The sequence below is a fragment of the Syngnathus floridae genome, chromosome 10, assembly GCF_059516105.1.
Source record: "Syngnathus floridae isolate MCC-2025c chromosome 10, RoL_Sflo_1.0, whole genome shotgun sequence".
Taxonomy (NCBI): domain Eukaryota; kingdom Metazoa; phylum Chordata; class Actinopteri; order Syngnathiformes; family Syngnathidae; genus Syngnathus; species Syngnathus floridae.
In genome coordinates, this window is record NC_142422.1 from 7205794 (window position 1) to 7225359 (window position 19566).

The 19566-nt window shown below is 38.5% G+C and overlaps 2 protein-coding genes across 7 annotated transcripts in view; one reads left to right on the plus strand and one right to left on the minus strand.

The window, feature by feature from the left end:
- Nucleotides 1–19566, minus strand: part of ascc3 (activating signal cointegrator 1 complex subunit 3) — a 155610-nt gene that overhangs the window by 29994 nt on the left and 106050 nt on the right. Inside the window, exon 7 of one of the 4 annotated variants that reach the window (XM_088386269.1) lies at nt 7594–7723. The exons of the other annotated variants lie outside the window; for them this stretch is intronic. Coding sequence (XP_088242395.1) covers nt 7594–7723 — 130 coding nt within the window. The remainder of the gene's footprint in view (nt 1–7593; nt 7724–19566) is intronic. 4 annotated transcript variants of the gene reach the window in all.
- The window catches only part of grik2 (glutamate receptor, ionotropic, kainate 2), a 91177-nt gene continuing 73602 nt past the window's right edge, over nt 1992–19566 (plus strand). For 2 of the 3 annotated variants that reach the window (XM_088386275.1, XM_088386277.1), the window contains exons 1-2: nt 1992–2104; nt 3436–3829. In XM_088386275.1, the coding sequence (XP_088242401.1) occupies nt 3730–3829 (100 nt within the window). In that variant the 5' untranslated portion in view covers nt 1992–2104; nt 3436–3729. Of the gene's footprint in view, nt 2105–3229; nt 3830–19566 lie in introns of those variants that run through there. The other variant, XM_088386276.1, reaches the window with a different exon arrangement.

Here is a 19566-nt window from a genome sequence, read left to right on the forward strand (position 1 = left end):
TGTTTTTGCTTAGTGTATGTTTGTTTTTCCCACATTTTAGGCTTGCTTTAATCCACTCCTGTTCCTGCCAACGTATTTTCCCGATTTACTCAACTTCAATATATACATTCCACCCAGTGTCATTCCTACGTAGAATTATTGTATCTTCAGTCACCACAACTACTGTATCACGTAAAGAAAAAAATGAAACCAGAAACCGTCTAAAGCTTTGCCCATGGTCTAGAGGCGATGCCTTTGGAGGCACCTCAGAAAGCTATGACAACACTTTTTTTACATTTCACTTTCTAGCCTTCAGGGTTATTTCTCACAATGAGCAGGACATTCATGACCAAAACAAAAAAATGATTGTGGTATTGGATCTTTTTATTATTTCTTTTACCCTCATCCCTTCAAGCCTTTCTTTGATTATCCTCTTCTCATTTTTGCCGTTAAAACTTTTCAGTTGAGATGCTCTTGGTAGTTAATTAAAAAAAAACTGCTGTCAAGATACAGTAGCTTGTCTCATTAAGATGCAGGTAGCAGCTATGTTTGAACTTCCTCTCCAGTATCTTACGCTAATTGACAATCAGAGTGGGATGGGCCAAGGCATCTCGGTCTCTTTGAAGCTGTTAGTGACAACCTTACTTTATGTCCACACTTCTGCACATGTATATGTGCTGAACCAATTAATTAAATACATTTGCTATATTCGCTAGCTTCATGATGTTAATGTGGATCTCACAGCCACAACTGTATGCATAGCTGCACCTATGCATGTTGTGTTTCAGTGGCTTTAACATTCTGTGGCTGGGATAGCAAAGCTTGTTGGATTACAGAGATGTCATTGACTATTTGTCGACCTCACAATTCAACTTTTCATGCAGCTCACAGGAGGGTATCAGAGTGACTGGGGGTAATCAAAGCTCCCTTTCATTTCAGCTCCAGAATGTGCCTTTAGATCAGTTCTTGATCACGGTAGGGATGTTCTCCTTCACCTTTAAATTGTATAGCTTGATGTTATTGCTGTCTGATGTTCTTCCTTTATTGTCCTTTTTTTTTTTTTTTAAAAATCTCACAATTGATTGGCTGAATATGCTAAAACTCAAGTCCTTGTGTTGACTGGTGAAAGTCAACGAACAAAAGGCTCTTACTTGACAGAAATTCAGAGGGATTTTCTCCAAACATAATAAACCGATGCTCTTGAACCCCTGCAATATCCTGAGACAATAGCTGGCTCTTCCCAAGAACAAAATCCCTAGAGTCTGCTGGTTTGAGAGAGGTGAAAAGGAACCCATGTTAAATGAGATAGGTCCTCTATAAAACAGAGTCCAGTTGGTTGGCTCCTATCACTTGTCATCAAGCTTAGAAATATATCTTGACATCCCTACCCCAAATATTGTGTCCACCATTAGTAACATGACCACCAACAAGCTGTTATTGAACAGACAGGTGAATGACCACTCAGTAGGAAAAATGGTCATTCAGTAGTCATCGACAAGATTTAGAAAGGGAAAAGTGAGGAAATGTTCATCTCTAATTAAAAACATCCTTAACAATCCCGTGGAAGGGACAACATTTATGCTGATTCTATGGGCACATTGGCCGACAGGGTTCCTGATAATAATATTTTCAATTTGCATTTGAAGCAGTATTGCCCAAAGTGATCTTTTTTCCCACAGGGTCCCCAACCCCCACCTCACTCCAATGGCTCTTAATTACCTTGTTCGGAGAACTATTTATAATTTAGAATGCTGCATAAGTTTTCAGCATTTATAATACAAATTCTAACTATACAAAGGCATACACTGAAGTTGCTCCACTAAAAAAAATAATATTCACACAGAGGCCATCTAACCACAATATTAAAACCATATTATAATGGAGCTTAAAGACCTGACACTTGATCAGTCATATCAGCCAGTGGTATCCAGCGCTTAAGTGAACTGGTGTGCTTTAAGCAGTAAGTCCTAGTGTCCAAGAGGGGGCGCACTTTCCCCACCACCAAGTCGAGCGCAGCTTTCCAGAGGCGACGGGTGCTGAAACCCTTCCGCTCTCCCATCAAGAAACAAAACAACTTCTTAGTGCTGATCCGGTGACTGTTCTACGCTGCTTTCTGTCCAATCAGGTGAGTCAAATACAGCAAACGTATCTTACAATGTTGAATATACTTTGTTTCTTTACAATATGCTTACCCCTTTTGGAAAAACAAATTGAGGGATGGGAACATTCTAAAAACATTCTGTCTATACATGCCCGACAACACTGCTGCTCACACCCAATCGACACACGCGCAGCGCACAAAACTATTTTAGTTGCTATAGCCTATAAAAAAAAGTCGTGCGAAGAAAGATTATGACCTGCAGTGTATTTGTGTTGTTTTATATTCTGGCATCTTTGCTATTGTAAGGTAGAAAGACTGCAATAAATGCCTCTTGTGGTCTGCTTTATGAATGATCCGATAATGACTCAAGTGGGACGAGTCCTGAGTTTAAATCCAATTATTTGATGATGGAGCGCAGTAGCTTTAAATCAACTTTATCCACACCGTAGCTTCACTAAATCGTAAAAACTCCAAGGGTGAGTAATTGATCTACAGAAGAAAGAAAATCTACACGGCCATATGTAACCCGCATTTTCCACTTTGTTAGCCGTATATCGTAATGAATATAAGACATGTGAATTTATGTACATTAATAACAGCTTTTACATAAGGCATCAAATTTATATTGAGTCACTTAATTATACAGCATTTGCATTAATATTTAGGCTACACTTTTTCATCATATGCGCAAATTATTTCCAAACGTGACACTTGGTTAAGACGACAAATGAAGCACTGTATACATAAATATGAACCGACGAATCTGTGATATTGATAAGTTTCGAACTTCCCAAAAGAGCTAATCAACAATGACACGACCGCGTCGTGCTTTTAAATGAGTTTTAATGTAAGCGTTTACCTCTTACATTTTGTGCAACTTTTTCTCGATTGAACTGATTTTTGCACGATAAAACTCGTGACGCATGTTAACGCGTGTGTGTCCTGCAGAACAAGTATACTCATTTTAGCTATAAAACACATGGCATAATGTTAAAAGGCGTTCAATAAGGGAAAAATAAACGACGCGTGGCTATCGGGCGTGCTGTTTGTTGCAAACCCGCAAACGGGTTTCCAGTGTAGAGCTTGAGCGACCCCCATAAAACAACCCATCTTGTCTAATTGACTGGAGCGGCAACTCGGCGAACCATGAGAACAATCTGAGAGAAAACAGGTGAGAGTGAAAAGAGTGGTCAGCAGTCGCAAGCTTTTTTTTTTTCCTCCTTCACAAGCCTTCAGTCACTATTAGCCGGCTTCACTTTAAATCCTGTGCGGCAGTGCAGCGGCAGCTCACACCGCCGCTTGACTCGCTCCAACTCTCCTCATCTTCTCCTAAATCTGCCCGTGTCTCTCCCCAGATGGATTTCTTCAAACTGCGCCCTGCCTAACATGGATGCCCCATCAGGTCTCACACCATCTCCTCCATCATCATCATCACCCTCATCATCACCACCACCATCATCTCCTTCCTCAGCCAAGGACTATTACATTTTTTTCTCGGTGCAGTGAGCCGGACACGCAGTATTTTTTTCCTTTTTGCCTTATGGATGTAAGGAAGCAGTCGCCCAACCTGGCGGAGTGAAAGAGAAAAACATACATCTGGGAAATATACCGATTCAGGGAATAACACAACTGTGCAGCGCACAAGCAACATGAAGATTACCTCCCAGTTGATGTCGAGGTGCAAGCTGCTTCTGCTGCTATTACAATGTGTGGGATATTCTCATGGGATGCCACATGTCTTGAGATTTGGTGAGCTCTTTCATATTAACTCTCATGTTATCTCAAAAGTTTGACAGCCATATCATCTAAGTTTGCTGTGATCACTTTTCCACATACTGTACGGTCTTTACTTTCCATCACACATGAAAGTTACACACTGTCTTTCACAATTTTGCCAGAGGCTTTTTGCTTGTCTCAGTCTGATCAAATAAATACAAGTCATGCTCGTGGAAATGAGAAAAAGAAAATGGGTATAGGACTAGGTTAGATGCAGACAAAATAGAATCCCTTAAATTCCATCTGTCTTCAAAAATGCATTTAATTCATTATATTGTTGCTCTAATATTTTCTAAATCCATGTGAGTATGAGTAAATAGAGTACACCTTAGGTTCAGGTGAACAGCAATGCTAGGAAGTCTATAACCTGTTGCTATTTAGAAGTTTCCCCATATGCTGATTAAAGTTTAGGTGTGATAAAATCCTTTCCTATACCAAGCATATCTCCATCTGAGTGTGTGTGTATATTGGGAGTGAGTTACAGACATGTCCTCTCTACTTTTTGTCTTAGTTTTTTTTTTTTTTAATAAAATACTGTAATTTGTCAAGCTATAAATTGTCAACTTTGTATGAATTGGGGATTGAACAGGTAATTTGTTTTGATGTTGGCCATTGAAATGCCATTTTTGTTTTGTGTTGTTTTTGAAGATGCTTCTAGCATCTGCCAACAGGTTGTAGTACTGTATGACTGCCAGGGGTACTATAAGGGGTTAGGGTTAGGGTTAGGGGGGTGATCTTTAGATCGAGATCAATTTTCATCAATCAATCAACTTTATTGTTCCTTTGGGGCAATTTGTTTGCAACAGCAGTTACATAAATTACATTTGCATTTATAAAAGAAATGGCATTAGCAACCATGGAGTTCTTGAATCTTATGGTTCTATACTGTGGGACAGTGAACCGGCGCCCTTTATCTGACGAGCCACTACTTATCAGTTAACAGATCTGATTATGTTTTTTAAGGCTTTGCTTACAAAATGCAACGTGTCATATTGATATTTTACTTATTGCAACATTTAGTAGATTTACGCCAGCAGGTCCAAGGGTTCATGGAGAAATGGTAATAATTCCCCAAATGACATCAAACACCAGGTGACGTGTGATATTTTTTCTCCATTTGACAAAGCTTCTTTGAGAGCTGCAGAAAATGGGACTATCAAGCTGAGTTGAAACCCTGCTGGTAGGTGGTCTGATGTGCTTTTCTGACGTGCAAACCCAGCTTTTCTTTGAGAAGAAAGCTGTTTAATGCAATCATCTCGGCAGTAAATTAATTTCGACCACAATTAGCATGTCCGTTTTTGTTGGTTTGCATTAGTATTGGTGAAATGAATTGTCAGAAAACAGAAAATTGCAGCTGAGGTGAAGCTGTATTGGACACCTGCTCTGCAAGACAAAGCCAGCTTTTATGACACTTTCCATGCATATTATAGTAGAATTAACTTAATTGTATTCACAAAATTTGATTTCATATGCAGTCGCAAGGGAAGCACGGTAGATAAGTGGTTACCACAGATGACTCACAGTTCTGAAAATTGGGGAGTTGAATCCGAGATCGGACCTTCCTGTGTGGAGTTTGCAATATCTCCTTGTGGTTTTGTGGGTTTTCTTTTTGTAGTCTGGCTTCCAATGTGAATGTGAGTGTGATGTGTTGTTGATCTACATGGACCCTAACCTCTTGGTCTACCTATGGTCCAGCTCACCAACAACCCCAATGAGGACAATCAATATAGAAAATGGATGAACAAAAGGAGAATTAATGCAAATAGGGATAGAACAGACTGCTTTTAAAAAGTTTTAATTAGGGATGCACATTACAATTATGTTGTGATTATTAAAGAAGCACTAAATGAACACTGCTCACCCCCCCCAAACTCACAAACTTCATTGGAGTAATTGAAAGATTGGAGCGAGGGTGTTTCTAGGGTCAGAGGTCGAGGGGTGCTGAGATACTGGGCATCCAAGAACAAATATATATAATATATTAAATATATTAATATATTAATATCTCTGTGAGGACAACTCATTTTGATACAGGAGCACCTCAATGCACAGTATGTAAGGTACATGATCAGAAATGTCAAGTCAAGTTTATTTATATAACCCAGACATTATATACTGAACTTAATTTTCACGACTCCATTCAGAATGATTTAGAGGAGTTGAATTACATCAAATTCCACTTTTAATGGATGTCCCTGCTGTTCTATCAGCGCTGATATGAAGGTCATTGTCTAATGGTGTAGATGAGCTCAATGTGGCAGACTGCCATCACAATTGTCTCTGAGAGGCCCATCTGTTATACATTGCAATAATAGTTGACATTATTATCCAGTTGCTCATCATCCCGCTATGGTCCTGGTCGTGAATTTATTCTTTGAAAAACTGGACATATTTGTGAAAGTGAAGAATTAAGCTATTATTTACTACATTACTATTATTGTTATCCTTACCAGGTGATGTTTACCTGCTATGCTGCGGAAAGAAAGTCATGACCAACATTCCAGTCTAAACGACCTACTGTGAAATAACTACAAGAAAAAAATACACAGAACTTTGTGTTTAAAGCTACTGCAAGATTTTAAAGGGCGTTGATGAAAACATCTGCCAGTCATGCTGAGTTTAAACTTGGACTTTAAGGTCACTGTATAATTTTGCTATAGGTGTCCTCTTTTATTTCGATTTCTGTGAAAAGATGCTGAGGATAAAAGCAGTACTAATGTTGGACAGTGGCATTGAGTTAAAGAAGATTGTCCAGAAATAACATAAACTCCATCAAAGCTGATTCACAAAGTAGTTGACCGCCCACTTGTCAGATACTGATGCATAAGGCGGGGCTGGATGAGCAGTAAGGAAGAAAAGGCTATTTTCATTCGCTGCCTTTTTAAATCAGTCCTTTTGCCCCAGAACCATCTCTGAGTGCATTTGTCAGAGTCCTCACTGTTGACCTTCTGATCAGAGCCAAAACAAAATGCTGCACAAATTGTTGTCCTTTCTATAACATGGAATACACAGTGCCACTAGAGCCCTATTCTCCTGTTTGTTCTGTTCTTGGGTGAATTATCTGTTGCTACATTATTGGTCAAAAACAACCACTCAGAATAAAAAAAAGACCATATTTTGATGTCTTGTTTCTAAAATATTCTATATCCTGTTTCTTGTGATTTGGTCTTTTATTTTTCATTTTCACTTTTGACCACAATTGACCTTCTTTCATTTTTATTTGGCAGGTATTGGTAGAGATGTTTGGTAGGGGCATATCAAGTGTGTGTGTGTGGTCACACTCATTGTTGTGATGAGTCACAAAATTCAAATTTTGGCCTTTAAACTGCTAAGTGAAATCACTTATTTTGAGCCTGGCAAACAGCTCCCCCATCACCTGTGCTTGTGGCCATAATCCAGCATTCCAATTTCCACCACACTTTAACACTCCTGGTCAAATGAGATTAAAACATACAAGTCAAAGAATTAGAATCATGATAACACTATTGGTGCCAAACTTCTCAATGCTCTTTTTCTGTGCAACATTTGAGCATGCTGTAAGCTACTCCGACTTGTATATTGAGGTGAAAAGGACATTTCCATTTTTAAAGTCAGCAAATTCAAAAAAATGGAATACAATGTGCACGTGTGATCATTGGTACAATGAACTGCCAACAAGCCCAGTGGCTGAAAACAAGATTTTCAGTCGGGGTATGAATGGAAATGAGATGTGAGCATGCAGCATTCAGAGTACTTACTGGTGTGTGTGCGGTTGTTGATTTTGAATGGTATTTTGGACTGAGCCAGCTGAGACTGTTTCCCCTGTGGGTGGGTGGGTGTTGAAGAGTGGCATTTCCAGTCAGCTGAAGCTGCAGCACATCACAGTCTCTTGTGAAGTAACAGATGAAATGTGAAATGCAATTTTTAGTTTGGATGGAGGGATAAAGTGAAGCAAAGTATACATTAGAAATACAGCACACTGTCAGATGAGATGCTATTTTTTTGTTGCCCTCAAAATAATTAAGCCAAAACCTTTACGTACAAACATAGTAAGCGGACTTTACTTAGAGAGCAGATGTTCAATTTCCACAACAAAACATAATGTGGAAATGTATGTCTGCTTCTTGAAAACAGTCGGGGTGCCATTTCACAGCTTACAGTATTTACTGGATGTCTTTCCCTAGACTATGCTCATGTATGAATTGTATAGAACTACATAAAAAGAGAGCTTAGTGGATTCCCCATAAATACAAATACGCCCTAAAAAGAGAAGTTATCACTACCCGAGCCATTAAAGTTATGTATAGCGGAAAAGCTAGGCTGTCAAGCGTGGATGTATTTTCTCATAAGCACAAAGATGGTGAATATGATGCATTCTGGAGAGGACAATCCTCTTGAGCAGCAGCAGCAGCTCTGAGCTATCACATTCACAAGAGACTTATTGTCTCCGATCTTAATCTTGCAAATCCCCAATCACATTCAAACTACAACAGCACCAGGCCAGAATATGCTACTCCATTCAGCATGCACTTGATAGAGAAGACAGAAATAAAATCCTCATGCTTGTCTGATTTTATGCCTATTTGCTTACCCGTTTTACATTGTTCCTTCTAAGCAGTATTCGGAAATTTATTTCAAGCAAAGGTTATATCGTGGGTATCATTTCATTTAGATGCATGTTGACTGAACTCCATTTGACCTCATATCATTTGGTAGAACTGACGTGAGTAATATTGGATATATTTTCAAAACTAAAATCAATTTCCTCCAGTTTTGATTAGATTTTTTTGTGAAGGAAATGGGAATTGATACGTTCACTGCTGGTGGAAGAATTTTAAACAGAAATACCCCCTTAATTTCATGACTACTTCAAACTAAATAATGTAATAAAAATGCCAAACAAACCAACAGGAATCAAAACAATGACGCTCACTTTTGGGATTGGTGGAGATACAAACAACTAACTCAGTAAGATTTCATGATAGACCTTTTTCCACTAGGGCCATTGTAAATTAAACCGTGTGCTACTCTGCATTCCAAATTTTCCAAGTTTAATTTAATATATTGCAACCAGTTGTACTGTCTGGAATGAAGGTTTAATGACACTGCGATAAGTACATCCAATAAAGACATATTTTGATGTCATACTGCTGTGCTGGCAGGGCGATAAACCAGCTGTACACTCAAATATACCGCTGAGTGATTCATCCAACTAAATGATGGCCCACTCAAAAGAGATCCAAAATATAGAACAGAATAGAACAGAACTTTGTCATTCACAGGAAGAACGAAAATCACATAGGGATCTCACAAATTGCTGTGTTGAGGTAAACAAAAATATATATTAGCAAGCAATTATCAAACAGACAGTTGTCTGCCACTTCAGTAGAGAGATAGTGAAGGAGAGGTCCGCTGATCAGCAAATCTCAGCTGGAATGAAATCTGTGTTGCCATCCTTAATTGAATCTACAACCGGTTCAGTCCTGCTGTTCTGCAAATGTGCGACAGCTTTATCATTTAAGACGGAGCACAAAGAAACTGCTAAACTACTCCCAAACTCGCTGCAACTTGAACGAGTGCTGGGTTGCTGCATTTTCTCGCTCCACTAGCCTGACTCATATACGACACTCCAAGGTGCAGTAGCATCAGGTTTGACCTACTCTTCATTGGCGTGGCTGCAGTGTGCATTTTCAGAATACATCCCATGTCGTTTGTTTTGTTGTCGTTTGAAAAATTTCTAAATACTTTTAGACAAGAAATAGAGTAAACCCATGAAATCCATTTTAGCAACAGTTTTATCAGACTTCAAGATGGAAGTGTACTGATCATTTCTTCCTGTCATGATTGCACCATACCCAGGCATTTAACATTCTGCTGGCAAACACTTCCCAGTTTTGCAATCCAAGATTTTTGTGAGGGTTGGTTTTAAGCATGAATGATAAAAGTCACTGTACTTCACGGAGGGTTGATTACTCCATCGTCTGATGCATCAGTGACTGTCCTACACCCTTGGCAGCAGAATACACATTCCATGATAGCACTTCTCCTTCACTTGTTCTTGACTGTTATGGTGATTTTCTAGCAAGGGCTGAAGCTGATCTTACTTAAACAGAAGTAAAACACAGTGCTTATACATCATAAAATTGACGGCCAATATTGCTCGGCTTCCTCACATATACTAGAAAGTAAGAATTTGATAATTGCTTTCCCGATTTAATTATATGCTCCAGAAAATTATTCTTTGGAATGTTCAATTTGTCCTCAGGCTTCTTAAAAAAGCCTGGCAATGAAAACTTTTGCCAGAACCATTTCAAGAGTTCTCAATGCCTCAGTGTTTGTCTCATCCTATTGTGATTCTTGTTGATTATGGAGCAGTGTGTGTTGAGAATCATATTTTCCAAAACACCAGATCTGGAGATTCGTCACAGAGTGGCTCATTAAGTCCAAAAATCTGTCAGTCACCATAAGCATCCATTTGTAGTGGGTATTAAGTATTTTTCAAATGGATGGCTCTCCATCTCCCACATTCCTTTCAAGCTCAAAATTAATATTCAAAAACGTTTTGTTTACATCCGCCCTCATCTTGTCTGCCTTCTGTCGGGTAGTCTAAACTCAGCATATGTGATTTGAGCTTTAAGGTTGAGGTGACACTACTATTCTGGTGTAGTTGTAACCTGAACAAAGGGAGGACAAAAGTGCGTGATACCTGGATCAGTGCGACAGTAATATGAGCCAAATCTTCATAACACACTGTTCTCATCCCTGAGACTTATCCTTGTTACTTATATACACAGACTAGTATATTATATATTAAAATAAATATACAAAGCGTATAATATACCATAGAAATTTGTAGAAACGGAATTACCCTTCCCTTCTCCAAATACCTCTGCTCATGTTTTCACTGTCAGGAAAATGTGTTCAAACACCAGAGCAGTATTGTGCGTATAAGCTTCTGATTGAAAATGGCAGTGAAGCCTCGACTAGTCAATAACTCATTTGGAAGGTGTTATGAATCCAAATGATCTTGCTGAGGGGAAGGTTCCCTCTCACCCATATCACAGAAGAAAGAATAATAATTCTCGAAAAGGAATCAATGGCAAAATACTTTGGCACAGAGAGAAAAAAAAAAGCATCACCGTGTTCAGTGAGTAGAGTTTTCCTTTGCAAGTCATAAATCCAATTCCAAGAAATGCCATATTAAACTTTTAAGCCATTAAGATTGGTTTATGGATGGAAGATGATGGCTTCCTTCCCCCAGAGGCATAGATTAAATGTCAATAATGCCAGGGAGGTTCTTTCATTATCTTGTATTTAGACTGAAGTGCCAGTCACACTATACTGCATCTTAACAGTGTTTGTGTGTATGTTTCTTGCTTTGTCTCCTCTGAATTGAACAAGGAAGTCAGTGACTGGGATGGCATCTGATTGTCAGAAAAATGTGTATAAATACATGGCTTGTAGATAGAAATTTGAAGAGTTTGCGGGGATTTGCGCCACCTTGTGGCTACTTGTGAAAAAACCGTAAAAAACTGAGTTCTTAGGAATTTGAATAAAACCCAACATTTTAAGATAAAAAAAATATCTGCAGGCTCAGCAAGTACTTAAATCAGATAGATGCAAGCACAGAAATCAGGAATGGTGACAGCATAATTTAAACATGTGGGACTTGCGTATCTTAAGTAAATAAAACATAATCGTTCCAGATTCCAAGTGAGACCGCTGCATTATCAGAGCAAGAGATTTGTCCCCCCCCCATTAATTGTAAACGTGCATATGACTTATACAGTAACATGTGCTTCCAACATGACATGAAAAGCAAATTTGGTTCAAACATGTTAGTAAAAAAAATCCTACATTGAGACTTCAAATTGAATGTTATTATTATTATTATTTTTATTTGGCAGGACTAAATTTTTGCACATCATTTTGAATTGCTGTCACGTAGGAACACACTGCTGTCTGGAGAAAATAGAGGCACTTTTTGAAGTTGCTACCGCCTTATAACCAACAGGACATCTGGCTGTGGGTGATCTTTTTTAGTTTGTGACTAGAGGCATGTTTGTGCGTGCACTTTCTATCTGTTGTCTTTATTCTCTGGAACTTTGTGTGTGTGATTTTTCTGATATTTGTTCCTCAAACTACGCGTTGTAATTCAGAGGGGAAATCTGGACATCTTCAACACCCTAGCAGTGAACTGTATCTCTTGCTGCCGGTAGGCTTTTTGTAATGTGTGTGTTTGCTGCTGTGTTTTCATGCAGGGTGAAATTGGTACAGCAAGGGGAGTCGTTTTGATTTCCCAGGACGTCTCAGTCAGGTCTCATTGCTTTTAGACAGCAAAGCAGTGAAAGAAGGGGAAAATGGTGAGAGGGGAGAACAAGAAAAAGAAAGTGTGTGCATTCTAGCATGTGTGAGAGACAGGGAGGGAAGATGGCACGTGGGTCAGTTGGGAAACATTTGCTGAAAAAATATGAAGACACGTTAGTGAGGAGGGAACAAATAAATAAAGGATGCTTTCACTGAATAAAACATGACATTAAACGGTAGAAAAAATAGAGACATCACACTTGTTGCTTGTCAAACACACAACAACCACACGGCAACTACTCAACACTACCACTCACTAACTAGCTTGTTGACATAATCATGGCAGGAATAGGAAGTCAGAGAGGAAGGAGACACTTGTGACTGAACACAAGGTTAAACAAAAGCCCAGTTCACTGCCAAGGTAAAGAATCTCTCATGGCGATCCACCATTATTGATGTTGGGAGAGTTACAAATGGGACAAACACATCATCATCTCAGAAAATATACCGTTTGTACCAAACCCATATTAACCCAGGTTTGCAATCTTTAATTAATAGTCAAAGTTGAGGAATGGAATAGGAGCACTTTTCTGAATAGAGGCAAAGGTTTGGACTACCTCCGCTGTATGTAGTATGTCTGCTAATAGTGGTTTTCAAGGTTGTATTTTTTTTTTTTAACGAAACGCTGGCTTAATAACAGCATGAGACAAATCTTTCTATGGCAACCTGAACCCGAAACAACCTATTGAATCTATGGAACTATGTCAAACAGCAACATCATTGGGACAATCACTGCAACACTAAGATTATTATTGGTTTTTTTTTTTTTCAATTTGAGAATCACCGTTACTGTTAATTTACTTAAGTTTGAGATCTTTTGTTTGCATGATCAATAACTCATAGTGATTTCAATTCAGGGATTTGTTGTTCAACAGAAAAATAAATGCTAAAGGTCTCGTTTAACTTGCAAATGGACCATTTCCCTGTGAGGGTTACTATTACCCTAATTGAAAAAGCTGGACAAGGATTGAAACTGGCAGTGTAATTAATGGTCGTTTTTTTTCAAAGCCTCCATTGTACCCTTTGGTCTGCACAATATATAGACACAGTTGATTCTACAGTAAGACTTTGAAATCATTCCATATTTTGTAAGTGTTCTTTCTATTACACACTCACACACGCAGACACACACAGACACACCCACACACACGCAACCACCCACACACTATATTTTTTTTATGCACTGTCTTGCAAACATTTGCAAAATTCCCAACACACTGCGCACGGAGTTAGACAACTCACTGCGCTCGATTTGCATGGGCACAAAATTAGAGCTAAATGTCTTTTGCAAATTGGAGCTATATAAATAAAATTGACTTGATTGAGTGCACAGACCTCTGCCCTTGCGTCTATGTCGACTAATAAATCAGAAAGCGTAGTTCGGCACAGGTCAAAACACATGGGAGCATAATTAATTCGGGACATGACTGAAAATTCCACTGTGAATGATTAATTCCAAGTTTGCAAGTACAATTTTATCTCCTATTTGACATCAAAGTCCCTACATCACGTCAAGGAAAAGTTATCAAGGCCAATAACTGCTTTAACATGTAAGTCGTGTTGCTATGGCTACAGTCTCAAAGACAGGACACCGTTTGGTGCACATTGGGCTCTCATTCCTGGGCAACACAAGTGTTGGCACGAGTTTTATATTGGAAAGTGTGAGACAACCACATGCTGTACTGCAAAAGGAACAATCTACCAAACAGCAGGCGGGATTAATGTCTGCATAGCCCATAGGGACACAAACACTGTGATCAGAGAGCCAGGTGATTCTTCAGTGAGAAGGAACCAAAAAGGACTATTATCAGCCACAAGTTCCTCCAAAGGGCAGGAGTGAAGATGTCCCAATCTATGGTTCCAATACTTTCATTTAATTAAAAATGTGCTTTTTTTCACCAGATTATCACTCATTGGGAACATTTAACATTTGTATGATAGGTTCCAGTCTGTGTGAGTAAAAATAAATTTTCTAAGTAAAAAAAGTGGCTTGCAATACATCTTTTGTCGGAGTAGATTGCAAACAAGTATTGAGTCTTTGTATGACAGGCGTCGGTTGATTGAGGTTGATGGTGACGGGCGACCAGTGATTTGTTGTGCTCTGCACTGCTGTTAAGGTTGATAGAGATAGTCAGAAAGGAGCTCCTGGAGCATTTAATTTTGCTCCAGAGTAGTATGAAGCCCAGCGAAACTGCCAAAGCTTGAGCGTGGAGGGTGGAAGGCAGTTTTTACTTTCATACAAAGTAAAAATAAATTAAAACTATTAATATAGCTATATCATTAGTACAACACTCATTTCTGATGAATGATAAAATGTCATGGCTCAGATGTCCCTCATACAACTCGCATTAAATTACTATATAAATCTCAACGGTCAGACAAGTTTAAAATTAAGTTAAAACAACTTTGTGTTGCTGCCAGATTTTCAATTGAGGCTCCTTTTGATATTTGAAATGAAGTAGTTTAATGTAGATGAATGGTAGATTTATTGGGCAATCTGAACATGATTTTGTCCAACTCAAATGCTCACATGCAAATACCTGAGCAGCAAAACTGTTCTAGTACTTAACTTGTATGTAACTATTTTTAGAGTGTTCAGACTGACAATATAAAATGTTTTATGTATTCAACACTTTTATGTATGTCTCGTGAACGGAATGCATCATGGTTGTCTCTTCTCTGCTGTCACTGGAGCCGTTTTTTGATGGCCTCACAAAAACAACATAAAACACATAAAAAAAGAGCATTCTATCTATGAACGTGTGAACAAAGGACGTTCAAGAGTCAATACAGAAATAGTACAGAAAATTTAAATAGCAATTTCAAAATGGAGTAAATTACACCTGATAGTTCAAGAGCCGAAGGGTCAAATTTAGAATCTGCTCATGTCTCAGAGTAAATGCCAGGCTTTTATTTCATATTTGACACTTATCTTGAGAATGAACTCAAATTCTGTGCTATGCACCAAGATGCCCTGTTGCTAATGGTTTTATTTTGAGCCCGTAGAGAATTTATCCTCACTGGGGCCAAACAGCTGCCATTTCTATGCCAGTGTATTCTCTCTATAATCTCTCTGTCACTCACCTCGTCTGTAACAACCATTACATGTTCAGTTAAAATGCCTTTCCTCTTTCTGTCTAATTATTGCCAGGCCCTTTCCCTCTTACTTAGATACCAGGAAACCTTAAGCACTTCAGAGCAAAAAATACCATTTCACATCTTCTTACAGAGATAATGTCTGCACACTTACAGTAGAAAAAAGGAATGGAGGAGTGGGTGTACGAGTGGGGGTGGGTGGTACCGTTTTGTCATCTCCTTCTTTGCCTTTTAACTGCTGTGGGAATAGGGAGATAACGGCTTTCTTTAAAAAAAAAAAAATGGTGTGTCTTATCCACATAGGGTGAAAGAGACTTGATACTGAGAAGGAAAAGATCAAGATGAAGGGGAAGAAAATAGGCAAAGCTGAAACACAGGCAAATAATTTACTGCCTTTTTCTTTTTACAATTTAAAACCGGAAAAATAGAATGATTTTACAAAACAATTTGGTCCATCATGGCCTGTGAATCCTTCATGTGCCTTTGGGAAAACTCAAGACAGGCTGCCCCATGCATTTGTGTAAAGAGTGGATTCCAAATCCAGGTCCCAAAAGTATCAATCCTGACACAGTTTAACCACTGTGCTTTTCATCAGCACGCAGGTTAACAAGGTAGCTTCTGCAGCCAAATCATGTCCAATAAACTGAATTCATCATAGGTGGACACTTGTTAAGCTGAAGAAACATCTCGATAGAATACAATCTGAGGGACCAGATCTGAATTTTGAGTTTTGTGACCAAGGTTGCAAATACTTCTACAAGTGATTTCTTCATTTTGCAGACATCCAATTTAAACATCTTTCAAGTTGTCATGATGAAGTGCTGTTTGTAAAAGCTGTTTTAAAAATAGAAAACAGAAACACAAAGACATCATTACAGTTAGGATTAGTGAGTATGTGAACGTAATGACAAAATGGGAGACCATATCATCTCCCTCTCGGTACAAAGCCCTCCATATTGGCATAGTGATGAGAGGGGTCTGTGTTTCCATATGTCTCAGCCGGAGGCTTTGGATACAGCAGGAAGTCTTATTAGCATAGTACTTGCTGCAGGACATCTCCGTATGCATGCTCATAGGTAATGAAGAATCATCTGAGAGCTGCGATCAGGGTGCCATCTGCTACCTGCTAACTTTTCTCACCCCAGCAGTAAGGAGGAAGCTAGAAAACACCCCACAGCCAAACAGCTCTTCGTCACGAGTTAAAAGTGCCTCTTTAACAAATAGTCCTCTAAAATTGGCAGACCTCTTTATTTATAAACTTCGTTTGCTCCCCCACCTTACTTGACTCTTTCCTTTTAATTAGTAGGGTGGGTCTACGATAGAATAACTTTAAAAAATAATTTACGGATCAGAAGAAAAAAAAAAGAGACAAAATTGTGTTTGAAATAAAGTAGGAGGGTGATGTATTCACTAATAGACACTATATTATGTGGCAAGTCGCACAAAATTCTGAAGTTCCAGGAATAATTTTGTCGATTTACACATTAGGCAATGTTATAGGACTTACATTTTATAAATATTTATTTTTTCAGTGAAAGATTAACTAGATAACCTTTTATGGGGTGTCATTGTCTGCTCTGGTTGTCCTTGGGAGGACTGAAAGTGCTAAAAGTTGCGCAACACTGATCCTCTGAAATTGATTTCCATTTTCTTCTCGGTAACACACACAAAAAAAATGAAACTGGGTTTGCTTCTAAAGCTGTTCACTGAAAATGTATTCATTGCTTTCGCAATAATGCACACACCACGAGAAGAAGTGAATTGTTTAGCTTGGAGATAAGCATTTCTTATTGAAAATGTAATAATCATTTTCCTCAAAATTGCCTGCATTGTATTGAACATCACTTGCAGTTAATAACAGAAGAAGAAAGAGCCGCCAACAAAAATTCTTCTAAGGCAAGAGGTCAGAGCATCCAAGCTATTGTGGAGTAAAGGTAGTTTATGAGATGAAAGAATGTGAAAATATTTTTTAGGACAGTAATGACCACAAAATGGTCTCTTCTTTGACCCGGCAGTATTGGAGTATCTCATTAAACTTGCTGTCGACATAAGAAATGAGCGCAAAGTGTAAACACTCTTATGCTCTGTTGGTCTGCCTTTCAAACATGACTGCTATAGATTTAATATTAAATAGATTTGAACTATGATTTCCCACAGCATCTTTTGGCCACGCTTCTGTGTATTTTGATATTTTACAGTTGCTCCAGTATCAAATGTCATGCTTTTGCCCAATGGGTTGGAATGAATATTCATAATATTATTATTACTATTAGTAACAGTTACATACACCTTATATAACCATCCAATTAATCATTCGATTAAGTCGTCTGTTCCAACCACCACCTACACAGAGGCCAGCCGACCACCGAGTCTTACTCAGGTCAGTGTGGTTGTGTTTAGCTTTCCAGAATGAATGTATATGTACAGAGTGAGTGGAGAGGGTTTGTACTTTGCCAAACATGAACACATTTGCTGTTTGTGTTTTACACAAGCTACTGTATAAACTGCAATTCATTACTTGGATGTTTTAACTGGGTTTTTATCATTTTATAACACAACCACTATTCTCATACTTAAATTGAGGTTGGCTAAAAAGAAACTGTGCTGAGAAATGAGGACATACAGTAGTCCTCATTGGCTGTATTAATCAGCTTCTAATTAAAAGACAGAATTATGGCTGACTGGTGGCTGGCCCACAGGAGCCATTGTCAGTATAATACCATGAATTAGGGGAGGCATATTCTAACTGATGAGGAGAAAACACGCACTCATGTTAAAGTTCATCACCGTAATGAGACAGATGTGTTAGCAATGGGGACCACGAAAGCCATAACAACTGTTTCTCTGTCACAATCATTCCCCTTAGAGAATGTAACAATGAAAGCCACAAAAGGAGGTATTTTTCTGATTATTTGTATAATTAAACTTAACTTGTTTGTTGATGCCATTACTTGAGAGTTGGATGCTTTTGTAATAATAATACTAATAAATAGTAAAAATAAGTAGCTGGTTCCCCCATCTCTCGTGCCCTATTTCAGTATAGATATATTGCTGCTAATTAAGGAGGATTTGGTTTCGGGGAGAAGTTTTACCATGCACCTAAAATGTAGCCACAACCTTTTCAGGTGAACTTAATTTGACCTTTTTAAAACTAGTGATACAGGTAGGGTTCAGTTTGAAAGGAAAAAAACATGAGTGAAGTTGTGAATGGATAATTATGTAAAGTAGGGGGGCGTTCACTGTACATTGGAACGTCCAACAATGTTGCTATCTGGCCACGCCGACATCTTTGCTGCCCACTATGCAGGTGGTCTCAACTCTCAACCATTCGGATATGTGGTTGGGGATTGATACCAGGACTTTTGTTATTTAAAAACCAAGGGGGTAGTCGCCCTGCAGCAACATCACTGGCTCCATGTCCAAAAGTGTATCCAATATGAAATAGTCATCTTCAGTTTCAAGGCCATCGGTAGCCTCACCCTGCCATATCTTTTCCTAGATGTCTTAGATCCTCGTGCTTACTCCACCTCATTAGCCGCTGTCTACCACAGGGGGCTGAGCCTTTAGCTGCTTTGGCCCATCTTTGGAACTCATTACTTTCTAACATCCGTAATAGAGTCATTAACCCTCTCCATATTCAGACTCAAAACACACCTATTCTGGACTTCCTACTCACTCTCACCTCAACCATTTAAATTGTACCTTAACCCACCATTACCTATACAATTTGCTATTTTAATTGATGTTATGCACAAGTAGATGAAAAAATTACTTGCTCTCTCTCAACATTTATGAGCAAAATGCTATGTAATCAATTATGTACCTGTATTGCTATTTTATTCTTATGATTATTTATTATATTAGTTTATTTAATTGTTGGCGAGGGAGTCGAAGGTGGGTGTCTGTATTTTAAGAAGCCATTTAAAATGCATTGTAAAAAACAACACCGTACCGTGCATGAAATCTATTTTCCTTTATCACATTTTACAATTTGGCCATGTCTATGATCAAATATAGCGCAGTTCCCAAACCTAAAGGTAACTTGTGTTCCTCATGATATTACTTTCTGAGATTACATTCTTAACCGTCTTCGATCTCCTCTTTCACCACATGCTGCTTGTCTTTTATCTGTCAGAAAGTAAAACGTTCTCTCTATCAAGTGACGGGGCTGTTAAACTCTTAAGAAGTGAAGCTGTCTCGTCTGAGCAGTGTCATAAACTCCTTTGTTGAATATTTTTAACTCAGCTATTTATAATCTTTCCTCTGTC